Source organism: Bos taurus, chromosome 22 (assembly GCF_002263795.3).
Source record: "Bos taurus isolate L1 Dominette 01449 registration number 42190680 breed Hereford chromosome 22, ARS-UCD2.0, whole genome shotgun sequence".
NCBI lineage: Eukaryota > Metazoa > Chordata > Mammalia > Artiodactyla > Bovidae > Bos > Bos taurus.
The window spans coordinates 50169353-50185979 of record NC_037349.1 but is presented as its reverse complement, the minus strand read 5'-3'; the positions used below and the strand labels follow the sequence as shown (position 1 = coordinate 50185979).

Sequence of the window (16627 nt, the reverse complement as noted above, 5' to 3'; positions counted from 1 at the left end):
AGTCCTGTGAACGGAAGTCTGGGAGCTGTGGTTCGGGAAGGGTTTGGAAAGGTCCGCTGGCCCCTGTTAGCCCTGTTGACCCTAGGCTGCACCCGGTTGCTTGGTCTTCAGACCCATTGTTAGGGACAGGAAAGTATATGAGATTTTCACATTATGGTATTCATGGCCCCAGGCTGAGGGTGTGAGCACAGAGGTACCTATCACCGTAGTTGTTCAGGTAGGGAAACTGAGGTCCCTTTGACAGAATTACACAAGAAAATGTTGGTCGGACAGGATACCTTGCTCTGCCTCACATATTTCAATCTTGTTCCTCCTCGCAGGTGTATAGACAGCTGCCTGACTCCTGGGCCCTAGGCCCCTTCCACAATGCCTGTCGCTGGTCTCCTCCTCTGGGCTTCCCTGCTCACTGGGGCCTGGCCAGCCGCCCCCAGCCAGGACTACCTCCCAGCCATGCCCCGGATCCGGCTCTCATATAAAGGTAAGAGGCTTCCTTGCAGTTCCCTGGCATCCCCCTGTCCAGAGCATGTTGTCCTGTTGCAAAGGAGAGAGAGGGAGAGGTCAAAGCAAGAAAGAACAAATTGTACAGCCACATGGGTCACACGGGGTGGTTTGTAGGGGTTGGGGGAGGTGGTGACTTGCTGGGAAAAGCTAGAGACTGGACTACTTAGACATTTAGAGAAGGGTCCTGAGTCTGGGCTGCTTCTAGAGCCAGAATGTATGGTCTCTGGGCTCAAGTCTGCAGGGTGTCTGTCCATGCGATGACTGGGGGAGACAGAGGTGTCACATCTTTCAGACTTGTGCTTGCAGAAGCCCTTCCCTGCCACTGGTCCTGCCCTGCCTGATCGATCAGACAGTCGGACAGACATTGAGGCCTCCAAAAGCTAGAGGAACAGGACCTGCTCCTCTGGGGTGTGATGTGCTTGAGTAACCATCCTAGGGGTCTCTAGGTGGGAGGGGCTTCTAGGAATTGGGGAGGGGGCTCTTGTGCTGTGACTGGAGGAGTCTAGGGCCCCTGGTGAGTTCAGGGGGAACATGTGCTGTTATGACAGGCCCGAGATCCCCAGTGAGCACTTTGCCTGAAATCACCGGAAGGTTTTTGGGCTTCCCTGGTTGGTTCAGCCATAAAGAATCCACCTGCAATGCAGGAACCGCAGGAGATGTGAGTTTGATCCCTGGGTTGGGAAGATCCCCTGGAGGAGGGCATGGCAACCCACTCCAGTATTCTTGTCTGGAGAATCCCATGGACCAAGGAGCATGGCGGGCTACAGTCCATAGGGTCTCAAAGAGTTGGACACGACTGAAGCAACTTAGCACGCACACACAGTGGAGGCTTTTAATGATGAGTTGGGGTGTGCAGAGTGAGACACTGGTCCAGCTCCATCGCCTTTACAGCTAACCAGCTAGGCCGGTGAATACATGCGGCCCACATCCTCAGACATACCAGTGGCTCGCTCACCAGCCACTAACTCAAAGACGTGATCTAAAGAGTCTGCCCTTGGCCTGAGAAAAGAGATAGCGACTGTGCCTGGGGGACCCGGGGTCACTGCTGAGTTTTCAGCCTTGGCCCTCCTCTGACCCAGAGTGACTTTATTCAGCTGCCTGTCCTGGGTGGGGCCAACTCAGCCCTGGCTGACTAGATTTCCAGATATACTTGCTAGGGTGAGTGGCTGGGCCAGCCTTTCCTTTCTCAGGCTTGATGAGGCCCAGCCCCTCCTCACCATGTTTCCATGTCCCCTAGAAGAACCCCTCTCTTGGCCCCCATATCATTCCTGCAACTTGATGGGGGGAGTGGGGAGTGAATTTCTGAGAGTGTGCCTAGGGAGGGAGGAGTCGTACGCAGGGCCCGAGAAATGGGCAAAAGAGTCGATCGTTTTGAGTCGTAAAAAACAACCCCTCTCCTAGGCCTGGGAAGGTGAGATATTCATTCCACTGATACTGCTACCATTCCCTGGTGGAAGTTCTCAGAGCATATTAATAAATATTGAAGGGGTCCCATCCTCCTCTTATTCCCTTCCCAACCCAGGGTGCTGGCAGGGAGAATAGAGCACCCCCCCTACCCCCACCCAACAGGAGCTGGGAGGATGACTTGGTTTCCAGACCTTTGGAATCCTGGAGCCCAGACATCCACTTTGGGTATTTGTCATCATCTCGGAGACCTATGAGAGGAAGTAAAGGAACGAGGCAGAGGGAGGGTCTCTGGACGCTCCTTTTAAACCTTCTTGGACCTGCAGGGGCAAAGGGACAGAAGATTTTGTTCCTGTTTTCCAGAGAGAGAAACTGAGGCTCAGATGAGGGCAGGGCCAAGGTCAGGCAGGAGGCAGAGGCAAGGCCAGAAATAGAACCCTGGTGTCCTGGTCTTGCCGACGCCTGACGCTCACATCGGTCAGGTCGATTCCCTCTCAATTAGCTCTGAAGCCGACACCCGCACTGACTAAAAGCCCAGCTCGCTGGCAGCCAGCCTGTGGCGCTGACTTGTGGAGCCTGGGGCGGGGCTGGAGGCTGCCTGGGGCCACCCCATCCCTGGGCCTCTGTGCCTTTGCACACGCAGGTTTCTCTGTCCTGAATGACCTTTCTGTCTCCCACGTGATCTCCTGTCCTACTTTTATGCGTGGATGCCACTTAGTTTAGTAGATACTTGAGTCCCTGCCATGCGCCAGGCCCTGTGCTGAGTACTTGGGACTGTGCAGTGAACAGGGTGGGGCGCTCCCAGACAAAGTGGCTTAAAAGGCAGTGGACACCCAGTTGGCCCATGCCTCCTGGGAGCCCAGCACTTACTGTGCACCAGGCCCCAGGCACCCTTCTCCCCTGTCATGTTGGATGGTCTCAGCCAGGACATACCTATGGCGCGGCCCTCAGTGGTGGGTAGGCCCTCAGTGAGCATTTGTGGAGTAAGAATGGAGACTGACAACTACGGAACCTGGGGGTCCTGGCCTGGCTGTGTCTAAGGCTGGGGGGACAGCCTCCTGCTGCATATACCCAAGGGGCACAGAGAGGGCTGCTGTTAGGAGCCCTGATGGTCACGGCGGCTCCGTGCCTCAGCTTCTCCATCTGTGGATAGGTGAAAGCAGCTGGCCTACCAGGCCTCGGGAATTTGGCCTAGGCACATCCCCTCCCCTCCTTGGGCAGTTGGGAGATGCTAGTTCCAGCCCAATCAGCCCAGACCCTCTAATAAGCCAGAGGTGCTGCTGGTGTGAGGGGGGCCACGCTGCCCAGGACAGATAAAGGAACAAAGGCAGGAACTGGGCCAGGCTTGGGCTTGCTGCCTGCCCATCAGCCTGGGCACCCCAGCCAGGCCAAAAGCCTGGATAGGGTGTAAGAAGGGGCCCAGTTGAAGCAGGAGGACTCCAATGGCCCATCTCCTGTCCTGTCCCACCAGAAGCACAGCCAGGGTCATGCAGAAATGAGGGTCAAGTGGGGAAGGCTTTCCGGAGCAGGAGAGGCATTCTTTGAGTGCTCATGGATGCTTAGAACTAGTGACCTGGCCAGCAGGACCTTCTTTCTTCCATCCATCCTTGCCTGGGCCTGGAGTCCTCTTAACCCCAGAGTCACTGGCCAAGTCTGGCAGGAAAAAATACCCTCCTTCCCCCACCCTGAGATTGTCCAAGCCCTGAGGTATCACCTCCCACTGCAGAGGGAGGTGTGAAGGTCCTGCCAGCTCCTTTGTTCAGCCTAGGGAATGTTTACTTTTTCCCAGGAAGCCACCCCCACAAGACACAGCTCCTGCCTGGGCTGGCTTTGGCCAGGACTTGAGGTCAAGAGGTGTTTAGAGAGGGAAAGGGGTCTTGTGATGACATGAGGTGGCCAGGCTACTGAGAAACTGAGGCAGGAGTCGGGAGATGGAGTGGAAGGTCACCTTGCCAGGGGAGGTCAGGAAAGATGAAAATAATAGAAATAACAGTAGGTACCCGTGATGATAACCAAGTGGTAGTCCCACCAAGACCTGGGGAGGAGGGCTGCCTGGGTTTCCTGTGAGGAATCAGACCCAGAGGCTTTCCCGGGTCACTCAGGAGACTCAGATGGAACGTGGCTCCGCCTGATGCCCGAGCCTGTCCCAAGACTGAGGCTGGAGGGCAGGCTGGGGAGGCAGGCCCAGCCATCTCCCACGAGCTCAGGCTAAGCCTCGAGGACCCTGCAGTGCCGCCCGTAGCCTGTCCAGGCTTACTTCCCAAGGAAAGCACTGGGTTCGCACTGGGCAGGCTTCTTGTGCTCTTTCCCACTGGAGAAACAGCATCTGGGTTTGCTCCTTTCCTATGAATCCAGCTGTCCGCCACCCCAGCCCCTCCACTGATCAGAGTCCCCTGGGAAGCTGTCTCCCTTCAGAGAAGGAAAAACAGAGTCCAGGAGAGGAAAGAGCTCCGACATCCAGAGCAGCCCTGGGGTTCAGCCTTCTCAGACTGGGCGTATCTGGCTTGCCTGGTGGGAAGGACATTCTGTAGGTGGCAGGTGAACAGGTGGGTGCTGGTCACCACCCCCAGCCCACATCAGCCCAGCCTCTGAGTCTTTGGGGTAAATGGCCCAGAACAGGGCCACCACTTACATCATTTGTGTGTGGCTGAACGAGAGTCACCAGGCCTCCTTATTAGGAAATGAGGAGATTGGAGGTTAGGAAGGGTCACAGTCCGTTTACTTCACCCAAGGGAGAGTGAGTATGGGGTGAATACGGACTGAAGTGGAAGTGTCTCTAGCAAGCCTCATCTTAGCTGCCCTGACTGAGCAGGGGTGGGGGCAGGCCTGGGGAGCTTAAGGACCCTCCCTTGCCCCATAGGGGCTCCCTGGCCAGCCAAGCAGGCTTAGAGCTTAAGATTGAAAGGGAAGGGTGAGAAGGAGCTTGGAGGCCAGGGGTGGCACCAGAAAGCTGGGTAGATGGCTTTGACAATTACAGTGAAACTTGGCGATCACAAATTGGGGAGGGCTAAGTATTCCAGGATGAGCCAGACAAGGGAGGAAGGAAGACCCAAAGCACGAACTTGAGCCCAGATCCCTGCATCTGGGACCTCAGTTTTCCTGGAAATGGGAGCTACCCCCTCTCCTGAGATGGACCTTCAAAGTGGCCACTTGGGGAGTTGGGAGGTCCTGGGGGGCTGGTTGGCTGCCCCTCAGCTGGCCATGGATCTCTGTCAGAGAGAGCGGGGCAGGTCCTTGTGCTTGCTGAGAACCTGCCCGAGGCCCCGCCGGGGTCAGCCAGGCCAGGGCCGAGGGCCTCAGCTGTGGTCCTTCCAGGTCCCACCAAGCTTCAGATGGGACCGCCGCTGGCTGGGCCTCCGCAGCACAGGCCTTGTCTCTGGGTGCCTGGCACGACGCCTGCCCCTCCCTCCCTGGCTCCAGCTTCTCTTGGCACGGAGTGAGGAGCTGGTGCATGCTCAAGGAGTAAATCATGTTCCTTGGCAGCCCCCGCTGCTTCGTAATCGTAAAGAATTTAAAGAGAAACCACCAAGATAAAAATCTCATCCTGGCTCATAAAGGCATCTTTTACCCTGTGGCTTGGGAGGCAGCGGCCTCAGAGTGGGCTCCTGGCTGTCTGCTGTGTATGCGCACCTCCAACCCCGTGACCCCTCCAGAGGTGGTGGGGGATCCAGAGGGATGTCTCCAAAGCTGCGGGTCTCCCTGACAACTGGGAGACCTCCATCTCCTCCCCCAGGTCAGGCAGAGCAGGGCACTTACATTTGGTAGAATGCAGAGGTGATGCTGTGCTGGTTGAGAGGGCTGGCCTGGAAGGCAGACAGACCCCTTCCTACCTTCTCAGCTGTGTGATCTCAGACGGGTAGCCTAAGCTTTCCCACCCCTGGTTTCTCCATGTAAGGTGAGGATGGCAGTGGTCCCGTGGAAGCAGCATCCGGAAGTCTCAAACTGCCCAGCTTGCATCCTGGCCGTGGGTAGACCTTACATAGTGAAGTCCCTCTGTGTCCTGTTGCCTCATCTGTAAAATGGGGATAAAAAATGATGCTGACCTCATTGTGTTTTGAGTATTAACTTTGTGTACACCGTTGTGGCTCTGGTGAAAGGAAGTCTCAGAAACTAGGAGCTACTCTGAGGTTAGCAGACGGGTGAGGGCTAGTCCTGGGGATGCCCAAGGAGTCTGCACCGCCTCACCTCTCCCTGTAGATTTCTACCCTGTGGTGAAGCAGACGGTGTCTGGAAAAGGCTGCAAAAGATGCCCTGAGCCCTGTGGGTGGAGTGGGGTCAGGAGGAGGAGGACTTCTGCCGTGAGCATCTGGACAGGCATTTTGGAGGAAGCTGTATCTCCACCCGGGGAAGGGAGATTTCTGGAAGAACAGAAGCAGAGGCGGTGTGTGTGGTGCAGCACTTGGGGAAAGGGCAAGATGCTGGATAGGGCTCGCTCTCGGTGGTAGGATATAAAGTTTGTGTTTTCTCCTTTTTGGGTTTGGTTTTTAAGCTCTTTCTTTCATGGCAGAGGTACCACATACATACTTGGGGAAAGACAGTGCATTTGGGGAGGGGATGCCCTGGGGGGGTCTCTCCAGAGACGGGTGCCACAGTCTGGTTTGTGCCCATGATCATGGTGCCCATGATCAGCTGCAGTGACCTCCCCATCCCCACCCCCAATCTGAGCACTGTTCTGGCTCCTACAGCTTGTGCTCGGGGTGACCAGACTTGGACTGCTCACTTGGGCATCTATACAACTGGGCCGAGAGTGTGTGTGCTTGGCCTGACCTGGCGCTGTCCTGGGAATCTGAGCCCCGCCTCAAGAGAGCCCTTGGAGCTTTGGAGAAGCAGAGAAGATTCCTGCTGCATTTTTCTTAGAAATAGCAAGAGGGCCTTTGCCAGAGGCCTGGATGCCAGAAGGCTCCGATCTGAATCCAAAGCCCAGCTCACGTGGGTGCCTGAGCTTGGCAGGCCTGCAGGCCCCCGCCGCCCCAGCTTGCCGAGCAGCCCCAGGGAGAGGGTGGAGGCCTCCTGGGCTCCAGACCCTGATCACTGATCCTGACCCAGCAAAGAATGGGGTCTGGGCGGTGGCTGCTGGCCTAGGTTCCAGGAGGCCGGCCGGTGGCCGCGGGAGGCCCAGCTAGGCTGACTTGTGCTGTTCCTACTGGGACTGCCGGCAAGTATTGCCCATCTGCTGCATCTCTGCAGGGCAGGGACAGTCCCAAAGTAACAGCCCCTCCAGGGACCAGGAGGCCTTTGGGGCAAAAGGCCTTGGCTCCACTCCCCTCCCCCCAGTCTTCCTTCCTTCCTGCCCCCTGGTCCCCTCTTGCCTCCATCTCCTCCGTCACCACCATGAACCCTGCTTGGCTTCCTACCCGGACATGCTCTTTCCTCTCAGGTCTCTGCACCCGGCCAAGAACCTTGTTTCTTCCCATTTAGGGCTCCGTGCTGATGCCCTCATTTCCTTCCAGGAGCAGAGTCCACCGTGTGGACCTGCTGGTCAGCCCGCGTGGGTGGCTCCTGTCAGTCTTACACTATAACTGCAGAGCAGCTGCTAGAATGCGGGGGCCTCATGGGCTCCTGCGGCATCCGGGATAGAATGGGTGGCACTCCGGGCTCCTCTACCCAAGGCTGCCCATGCTGTCATTTTGCTCAGCACTCTCCAAGTCCCAGCACCAGGCCTGTGTAGAGTACTCGCTGCCTTTCTGGACTGGTGACCAGCTGAGTCCTGCTGGACTCTTGACACAGCCCCACCATATGCCCCAGGGCTGACCCTGAGCACACAGCTGCCTGTGTGATTATGCCTCAGTTTCCCCACCTGAATACTGGGGAGGGAGCTAAGACGGTCTGGGATACCCTGGGAACCTCTGGGTGGGTGAATGGGCCTGCAGGGACGGACTCCAGGAGTCTGAAGAGGGTAGAGATGGGGGCGGGGCCCAGGGCAGGGGGAGGGTCCTGACACCCACCAGCCTGTTGGTCCTATCCTGGCCTGTCCGTCTGGTTGATTTATCAGAGTAAATGAGCCATGGAGAGTTTGTTGTCTTTTGCAGTCACAGAGGGGAGGAGGAGGTGGAGTAAGGAGTGAGGGGCTTCCGGGCCAGGTCTGGAATGTGGGAGGAGGGGTGGGCCCCCAGGCCTGCGGAACTGGAGGCTCTGATCCACTCTCCCCACCTGAGAAAGGGATGGGTAACACCCTCCCCTCAGGACCCGCCCCTCTTCCCACTCACTTCCCACTTCTTGGGGGCACATTCCAGTGTGAGCTGCTTGCCTGGCTCAGGCCCTCTCCTCCCACCCCAGGCTTGGGGGCTACCCTGCTCCTTCAAGCCTGCCTCCTTGACCACACTGTGTCTTTTCCAGGCTGGGCTAGAGCTCTGAACTTTGCCTGGCCCACAGATTGCCAAAGGTGTCCTCCTAGGCACACCATTCGGGTCCAGGTAGGATGTCCTGGCCGCTGGAGCCACCAGCCCAGACCTAGAACAATCAGGCATCATGTGGGCCTGGGGCTGGGCAGGGTTCAATGGAGGCACCTGGATGGAGGGCCCCCTACCAGCTAGGACACAATGAAAAGTCATTGGACATCCTTCTCGGGGAGAGGTGTAGGGCCAACCTCTGCTCTCCTCCTGTGTGTGCCAGAGGGTGACCTTGCTGCCGCTTCCCACCTGCTGGTTTTTCCTGGGTCGGGATGAGCTGTGCCCCCAGCCTGTCTTCTCCTGGGCGGGGCAGGTGGGCGCTGGGGCGGAACGGGCGTGGGAACAGCATGCCTGGGCCTGCCGGGCCCCAGCCTCCAGCCCTTTGCCCCCAAAATGGGAGGGGAGCCCGCAGCAGAGTTTAGCCCAGCTGGGCTGCTCCAGCTTGGTGTTTACTGAACAGCTGCAGTGTTTACAGTAGCTCTTGAGAAGGGGCCCCTTGTTCCAGAGGATTTCCTATCCTGAGGGTCCCATCAAGGTCTGATCTTACCACCTCCCCATATCCCTGGGATAGGCATGTCAGGGAGCCAGAGACTACAACCATCTCCACCCTCTCGGCCACTGTCTTGGTGCCTGTCCCTCCGCTGTCCACTCTGGCCTTGGGTCCCTCTCCCCTGGAGAAGCTGACATTCCCAGGAAGTGGCAGCTCTAAGTGGTAAAATACGGTAACAGGGTCCCCAGTTCAGACTTTTAAATTAAATTCAATCAGAGCCGTTATTGAATATAAACACGCGGAGTCATTTACATGTTAATTATGTTGAATGGACTACGAGGCCATAATTAGTTGCTAATTGGGTGAGAGCTGCTGTAATTGGTTTTGTTGGCACCGACCTGGCTCACCTGCCTAGGGGGAAGAGGGGCGAGTATGGATGGCTCCTAGGGAGGCCTGTGGGTCTCCGCTCTGGACAGCCTGATGCAGAGATGGGACTGGAGAGGGAAGAGTTTGATGGGCTTGGGGCCAGAGGAACCTAGAGTCTGCCCCCCATCCCAGGAAGCAGACAGATTAAGCCCTAGGCAAACCCCTAGGTCTGGCTTCTAGGGGTTCCCATCTAGAACATCCCGAGGGGTGGCGGAGGGAAGGGACTGGGGGAATCAGCCCCTGAATCAAAGGTGATGGCCTCCCCTGCTCAGCCCCATGTGGGACCTGGACCTGAATAAATGGTACGTGCCTAGGAGAGGATTAGCACAAGGCACATGTCACCCCGGTGTATCCCTGCAGATGCCGGGACCCTGGCACTGAGGTGTGTGGGAGGTGGGGTGCTGAGCAGGGAGAAAGATGCCTGCAAAGGCTTTAGGGCTGCCCTGCCCCCTGCTCAGCCTGGCTGGAGCTCCGGGGTTGCAAGGCTGTGGCCAGGGGCTGAGGCCTTCCGGCTGGCCGCTCATTAAAAGAGGATTAGGCTGAGAGCCAGGGGGCCAGCCCAGCCCCTAGGCCTTCCTCTGGGGCCCCTCACAGCTTGGGGGAGTGATGAAGGGGCTGGGGGCCACCCCTGCCCAGCGCCCACGAGGGTGTCCAGGAGGGACCCTTCCCCTTCTGCTCCTGCCCCCATCTCCTTTTCCATCTTGGTTTCCCTCCTCAGAAGGACTGGAGGATAGAGACCTAACAGAGACCCTGGCGCACCCCTGCCCCTCACCCTCTGCCTCATTTCTCTTCATCTTAGGAATTAGGGCTGCCCCAGCCCACATGAAGTCAGAGGTCAGGGCTGGGCTGCCAGGACCTGTCCATCAGCTCGCAGTACCCATGCACAGCCCCGGAGGTGACACTGTCAGTCAAGGCCTGCTGCTTTGTAGGGCTGTAACCAAGGGGGCGGGGTACCCATCTCTGCTCCAAGACCCCGCTCTTGCAGCAGCCCCTGCCTCACTGGCGACAGACCTGGTGTCCTAGAGACGGGCAGCAGGGGTCGGGGGCCGCCCACTCGGGGTCTGCGGGTGAGGGCTGCAGACACGCCCCCTCAGCACTATCCTCGCCCACCTCCTCCTTTTAAGTGAGGCATCAAGTGCTTCCCAGAGAGGAGGAAACAGAGACCCCCCAGGATTAGGCTCCTCTATGCTGAGAAAGTTCCTGCCCATGGACCTTTGCCAGGCCGTTCTGGGCCAGGACCCCAAGTGTCTAATGGCCATGGGAGACTGTCAAGGCTGGGAACGGCTGCGGAAATGAGGTGGCCGATGCCAGAAAAGGCTCTTCCTTCCCGATGACGGGAAAAGCCTTCCCGGATGTTACCCCACCCAGCCTGTGCCCAGCCTGCAAGAGGGCCTGGGGGTGGGGAGCTCGTCCCTGGAGCATCACCCAGGCACACCACCCTCTCTCCCCAAAATGAGAGCTCATCCAGACTTGAATCCCTGGCACCCGCAGAGCCTTGGATTGGGCTGGTTGTGCCCTGGCCCCTCCGTCTGTATTTTCCTGGGGTTGCGGCAGGGGGGTGACACTCCTGCTATCAGAGCTGGGCCTGGAACAAGTGGAGCAGAGGTGGGGACTGGCCTGAGGACGTGAGCAGCCTGGGTCCATGTCAGCTCCTCCTCGCACACCCATGCCTGCTTAGGCCCCCAAGTGCCCTGGGCCCAAGTCCCTGCCCCTCACTGGAGCTGGCAGCCCTAGGCTGTAGGCCTGCTGACGCTGCAGGTGTCAGAGCAGGATGCCCAGGACTACTCAGCCACCACCTGCCTTCAGCCGCACTTCTTGGAGGAGTGAAGACCCCCTGTTCTTTCACCCTGTGGCAGAGGGGAGGTGGGGACAGGATACTAGTTTCAGTCCTTGCCTGGTGACCTAAGGTGAGCACCACTCTCCCCTGGGCCTCAGTCTTCCTGTCTGGAGCTGGGGCTGCAGGGCTGTCACAGGGACCCTTGTTGTAATTCTTTACTACAATCTGGTTTGCAGGAAATGAGCACTCAGTGACCCCAACTGGGCTCCTGAAGCCCATGCCAGGAGCCCATGGCAGGGCCAAAGATTCCTGACCCCTGTCCCACCCCTTCCCTACTCTATACAGCCTTATGGGGGTTCCCCACACCTGCCTGTTTCCACAGTGACCAAAACATCACATCCTGTGACAACAGAGCCATTGACGCCATATCCCGTGGCCACTGGGAGGGGTCCCGAGGGTCCTGAGTCATGTGCCCTGTAAGTGGAGGACGAGTCACCTTCCGGCCCTGGCCCTCCTGGCAGGCAGTCCCCACCACCACCACCAGGATGGGCTCTGCCAGAGCTGCCCCCTCCTTCGGTCCAAAAGGCCATGGACCTGGGCGGGAATCCTGCGCTCTGCGCACTCCGATGTGTCACTTTCCTGCTCTGCCTGTCATCTGTAAACTGGATGCTGTGAGCACAGGGCTTTGCTCATGATAGACACGGGATGACTAAGACAAGGGATGATTCCCTCCATTCCCATCTCTACCCACAGGGTGGGGACCCGGAGGGAGTGAGGGAGGGTCAGGTCACCGAGCCTCCTGCTCCTCCTGTAGGTCTGTTTCCTCACTGCTGAATGGCCCTCTCCTCTGTCCTCGCAGCACTTTGAACTTGAGAGGGGGATTTGGAAAACTTGAGGGGTCCTGGCACTGTAGAGTGGGAGGGCTCAGATTATAGGGGCCCATGGGGCTGGGCAGGGATGTAGGGATTATAGCCGGTTGTATCCCTGGGGCTAGATATTTGAAATTCCCCCCAACCCTAGATCTCTGTGTCTGAAGGTGCCCACTTGAGCCTCGCCTCCCTTCCCCCTGTTGCCCCCCAAATGCCCCCTAGCCCAGCAGGACGGGTAAGGGCACTGTCAAGGCCATGCCCCCAGCCAGGGTATAAATAACCCCTGGCGGGCTGTCCCAGCCTGGGGGGGCTCCGCTGGCAGCCCCACTTCCTCTCTGGCCACTTCCTGGCCCTGGGGGTGAGGGAGTGTTTACTTTCCTGTTGTCACGATGGCTGGGTGGCCAGGCGGGGGACTCCGAGTGGCCCAACAACAGGTGCAGGACAGGTGCCCAGGCTGCCCTGCCCAGGACTTCAGAGGCACCGCCAACGAGGCCGAAGCCAGGCAGGGATCGGCCCTTTGATCCCTTGGCGTCCCTGCGTCCCAGCGGTGGGCCAAGGTCATCACCTGTATTCTTTTGTTGCCATAGTCAGGGCTGGGCAGGGCACGGCCTCGGACGTGGCCTCCGGGTCTGCTGTGGGAGTCCCCTGGCTCCTGGCCCGCCTCACACGCCCATCTCAGCACATCCTGAAGCTCCCATTCAGAGCTGCTCTCAGGCTCAGCCTCTCCAGCCTCCTTCCCAGCTCTCCAGAGCACAGCGGGGGGTCAGGGTCAGCCAGGCCAGTCAGAGACAACTGCCCCGAGTAGAAGGCAGCCTGGGCTAATGGGAGAGAGCCCCCTGCTGGTTCCACCTTGAGGAGGACCTCAGATCCCAGCTGTTCCCCCTCTCCAGGTCTCTCCCTCGAGTACCCCACCTGTGAAATGGGTCACCAGCTGTGGGGCAGGGAGATTGCACATGTTTGATCTCCCTTGGGTGCCTCATGTGGCGTAGGACCGATATGTACAGGTGTGTATACCTGGGCTGGGTGCATACATGCATACTGTTGGTTCTGTGTGCCGCCAGCTCAAGTCTCCTGTGCTGGTGAATATCCATCACCCTGGTTACAATCAACTCCTCTCTGGTGGAGCTGAAAATAGCTGGGGGTGGGTGGAGGAGGGGCCTGCCACAGGGACCCCTCGGAACTCCCTCTCCCAGAGGAGGAAGGTTCCCAAGTTTCCTGGAATCCTCTGTCATTGGCGTGTCACTAGCTAAGTTCCCTCCTGTCTTTCATCCTCAGAAAGGACGGCTTTCCCCCAGCAGCCTGTGGGTCAGTGGGCCACATGGAAGGGAAACTGATGAGTCAGATGGACACTGCTCCCAGCCCCTGGGGGTGCTGTAGCTCTAGAGGGCAGGCCTCTTTCCTGGGAAGGACTTCCTGGCTAGTTCCAGGAAGTGGCCTGAGGGTTCCACCATCAGCAACCCCATGGGGTCTAGGGGAAGCCCAAGATATCTTGGGCAGTTTGCTTCCAGCAAGGCTTTCCGGTGTCCTGGCTAACCTGCTTCTGACACGGTGGGGACCTTGTGTGTGCCCGCTTTGCCCCCTGCCTTGTTGGCAGCTGGGGTGAGGACTGGGTGCCCCGGCTCTGTGCCAGCGTCTTCGGGCTTCCCTTGATGCACCTGCCCCCACCCCCACCCCCCTGCTCATTAACCCTTTTAGGCCCCTGTGGGAAGCTGGCCCCACCCTGAGCGTGGGAGCATTAACCCCCACCTGAGCAGAGTCTTTGATGCCATCACGCGCCCTGGCCTGCGCCCACTGTGCTTTCATTGGGACCTGGAGACTGGCTGGGCTGCTGATGAATCAGGGCCCCAGCTTTGGGTGTGGCCCCTTCCCTGGCTTGCCCACCCGTCGTCCCATTTTCTCCTCCGAGAATGTCAGGAACTCAAGAGGTTACCAAGAAGGCTCTGCAGGGGAAGCAGAGGGCTAAGAGGACTGTGGGGCGGGGTTACCGCCTCTGTCGAGGGGATGCTGGCTGGCCTCCAGGTGCCCACTGCTGCCCTACCCTCCGCCCACAGAGCTTAAGGCCACAGGCACCGCCCACTTCTTCAACTTCCTTCTCAACACAAGCGACTACCGAATCCTGTTCAAGGACGAGGACCACGACCGCATGTATGTGGGCAGCAAGGACTACGTGCTGTCCCTGGACCTGCATGACATCAACCGCGAGCCCCTCATTGTAAGGGCCAGGCCAGATGTGGGGCGGGGGATGCTGGGGGACGTGAGCCCCAGGGTGCGGGGCCCCTGCCGGCAGGCCCTCTGATCCCCCTCTCTGGCAGATCCACTGGGCAGCCACCCCACAGCGCATTGAAGAGTGCGTGCTCTCAGGCAAGGATGGCAACGTGAGTGCAGTGGGGTCCACGGGTAGGCTGGGGTGGGGAGGGCAGGGGGCACGGGGACCCCAGGAAGGCATGGGGCCTGGCAGGCATCTGGGGCATCTCCTTGGCTTTCCCTCCGGCCCCAGGGTGAGTGCGGGAACTTCGTCAGGCTCATCCAGCCCTGGAACCGAACACACCTGTACGTGTGTGGCACCGGAGCCTACAACCCCGTGTGCGCCTATGTAAACCGTGGCCGCCGCGCGGAGGTAAGCCCCGCCCCGCCCCGGCCCGATGCCGCCCCCACTAGGAGCTGCCTTCCAGGGTTCTGACGGGAGCACGGGCCTGAGCCCCAGCCCTGCCACCTCCTGGCCCTGTGGCCGTGGGTGAGTGACTTCTTCCACCTCTCAGAGCCTCTGTTTCCGCACCTGAAAACGGGACTTATAGCTGCCTTTCTCACAGGTCGGTGTGAGGAGGCGGCAGTGAGCTGATGCTCTCAGAGCACTTAGCACTGTACCTGGCGTGTAGTAAGCACTCACTCCATACCCGGCAGCAGTTCTCTTGGCTTTGCCTGTGGACGGTGCCCCCTGCAGCCAACCCAGAGGGCCTGGCGGGGGCCTCAGCATTAGGAGGCTGGATGCCTGGGTCAGCTTCTGCCGCACGGCCTGGGGGAGAGCTGCCCCTTCCTCAGCTCTGCCCGCCCACCTGCCCGCTTCTACCCCACTCCATTTCCATGTGGGCATGCGTGTGAGCTGGTGTGACCTTGTAGAGTGTGTGTGAGAGTGACTGGACTGAAGGGGCATGGGTGTGTGCAGGCGTGCCCCAGCTGTGTGGACATGTCCTCACGGCGATGAGCCATGTGTGAGCTCAGGGGGCCCAGGTGCGCCTGTGTGTGTCCCTGGCATGTGTGGTGTGAGAGGCTGGCAGCCCAAGCCCGCTCCCCCAGCCCCTGCCACCCCTGGCTCTAACCCATGTTCCTCATCTTCTCAGGCCACTCCCTGGACCCAGATGCAGGTGGTCAGAGGCCGAGGCAGCAGAGCCACCGATGGCGCCCTCTACCCGACGCCCACAGCCCCACGCCAGGTGGGCCTCATCCCTCCAGGCCCTTGCCAGCCAGTACTGCCTCAGCACCGAACTCACCCCGGGCCTGACCTTCCAGCCAGGAACCCGCACCCCAGGCCAGCCTCCCCAGGGTTTTCTGTCTACCTGTGTGCCCCCTCCCACCCCTTTCCCTGCAGTGCCCTCAGGCTCTGAAGGCATTCCCAGTTGGACTCGTGTCAGCCTCAGTGTGACGAGAAATCATGAAGTCACCAGTTGGGGAAAACAGGAGCCCTGGGGACAGCCATCCCTCCACCCTCAGAACACGTGTGTAGACATGTGTGAGCACATACCAACATACGCGTGGGCACGTGTAGGGCACTCTCCAGCCCACACCTTACTCAGCACCCAGTGCGGGAATATGGCGCGTATGTTCAGCCTGACGTAGCTCTCAGGGGTTCGTGCCCCAGGCCTCCCTGGTCGTGCATTAATGCAGGTGTCCTGCATACCCCCATGTCCGGGGTGGAAGGGGCAGAACTGTGTTTCTACTAGGCTTGACCTGGGACAAGGCTGGGCTGGGGGGCACTGGAGGGAGGGGGCACTGGGGGCCGGGGCTGGGGGGGGCCGGGGCTGGGCAGGGGCGGGCAGGGGGGCAGAGGCTGCCGGTGAGTGACAGAGCAAGTGGTCACTTGAGCTGGTGTGTCTGTGGCAGGGAGTGCTGAAAGGTGGGACCGCTCAGACTGTGTGTGTGCGCTCCCAGGGTGTGAACAATGGGTTCCGTGTGTTGGCTGTGGCGCGTGCCGAGCTTTGTGTGCAGCCCCGTGTGTGTGCAGAGTGGAACTGGAAGCAGGCCTGTGTGCACCTTCCCATCACCATCCCTGCCCCCTGCTGCGCCTTCTTCCTGCCTCTTGCCTGTCTCTTCTCCCTCCCTTAACCTCGTGAGCTTGTCCTGGTCCCAGTGCCTCTACCAGCCTGCCTCCTAGCATCTGCAGGGATGGGCTGGGAGGTCTGGGGGGCTTTGTGAATTCCACGTGGTCCAGGCTAGACCCCTCAACTCCCAGCTCCCCACAGAGATGTGTGGGGCTGGGGGCTCTGCTGAGGGGCAGGGAAAAGGCCCTGCTCTATTAGTTTGTCCCAAGGACCACAGGTAGGGCGCAAAACCCAGCAGCACAATAACCTCAGAGCCCTCGGGCCTGGCAGGACCTGACGGCAAAGGGCAGGACCCCAGGCCCTTGGCCAGTCCCCCTGCCCTGGTCAGGTCGGCAGCCCTTCTGTGGCCTGAGACTGGCAGCCACAGCTCAGAGAGGTGTGCCTCTGTGGCCCACTGGGGGGCCCTGGGCAGAGTCTTCCTGAACCAGTTGGCATGGAGGGGCTGAAGCCCCCAT

General features: G+C 59.4%; 1 protein-coding gene across 5 annotated transcripts in view; it reads left to right on the top strand.

Annotated features, from left to right (window-relative positions):
* SEMA3F (semaphorin 3F) overlaps positions 1–16627 on the top strand; it is a 39103-nt gene that overhangs the window by 14508 nt on the left and 7968 nt on the right. For 3 of the 5 annotated variants that reach the window (XM_024983273.2, XM_024983272.2, XM_002697033.7), the window contains 5 exons: positions 321–478; positions 13908–14068; positions 14169–14231; positions 14354–14473; positions 15195–15287. In XM_024983273.2, coding sequence (XP_024839041.1) covers positions 367–478; positions 13908–14068; positions 14169–14231; positions 14354–14473; positions 15195–15287 — 549 coding nt within the window. In that variant the 5' untranslated portion in view covers positions 321–366. Of the gene's footprint in view, positions 1–320; positions 479–13907; positions 14069–14168; positions 14232–14353; positions 14474–14739; positions 14850–15194; positions 15288–16627 lie in introns of those variants that run through there. The other 2 variants (XM_005223007.5, XM_059880092.1) reach the window with 2 other exon arrangements.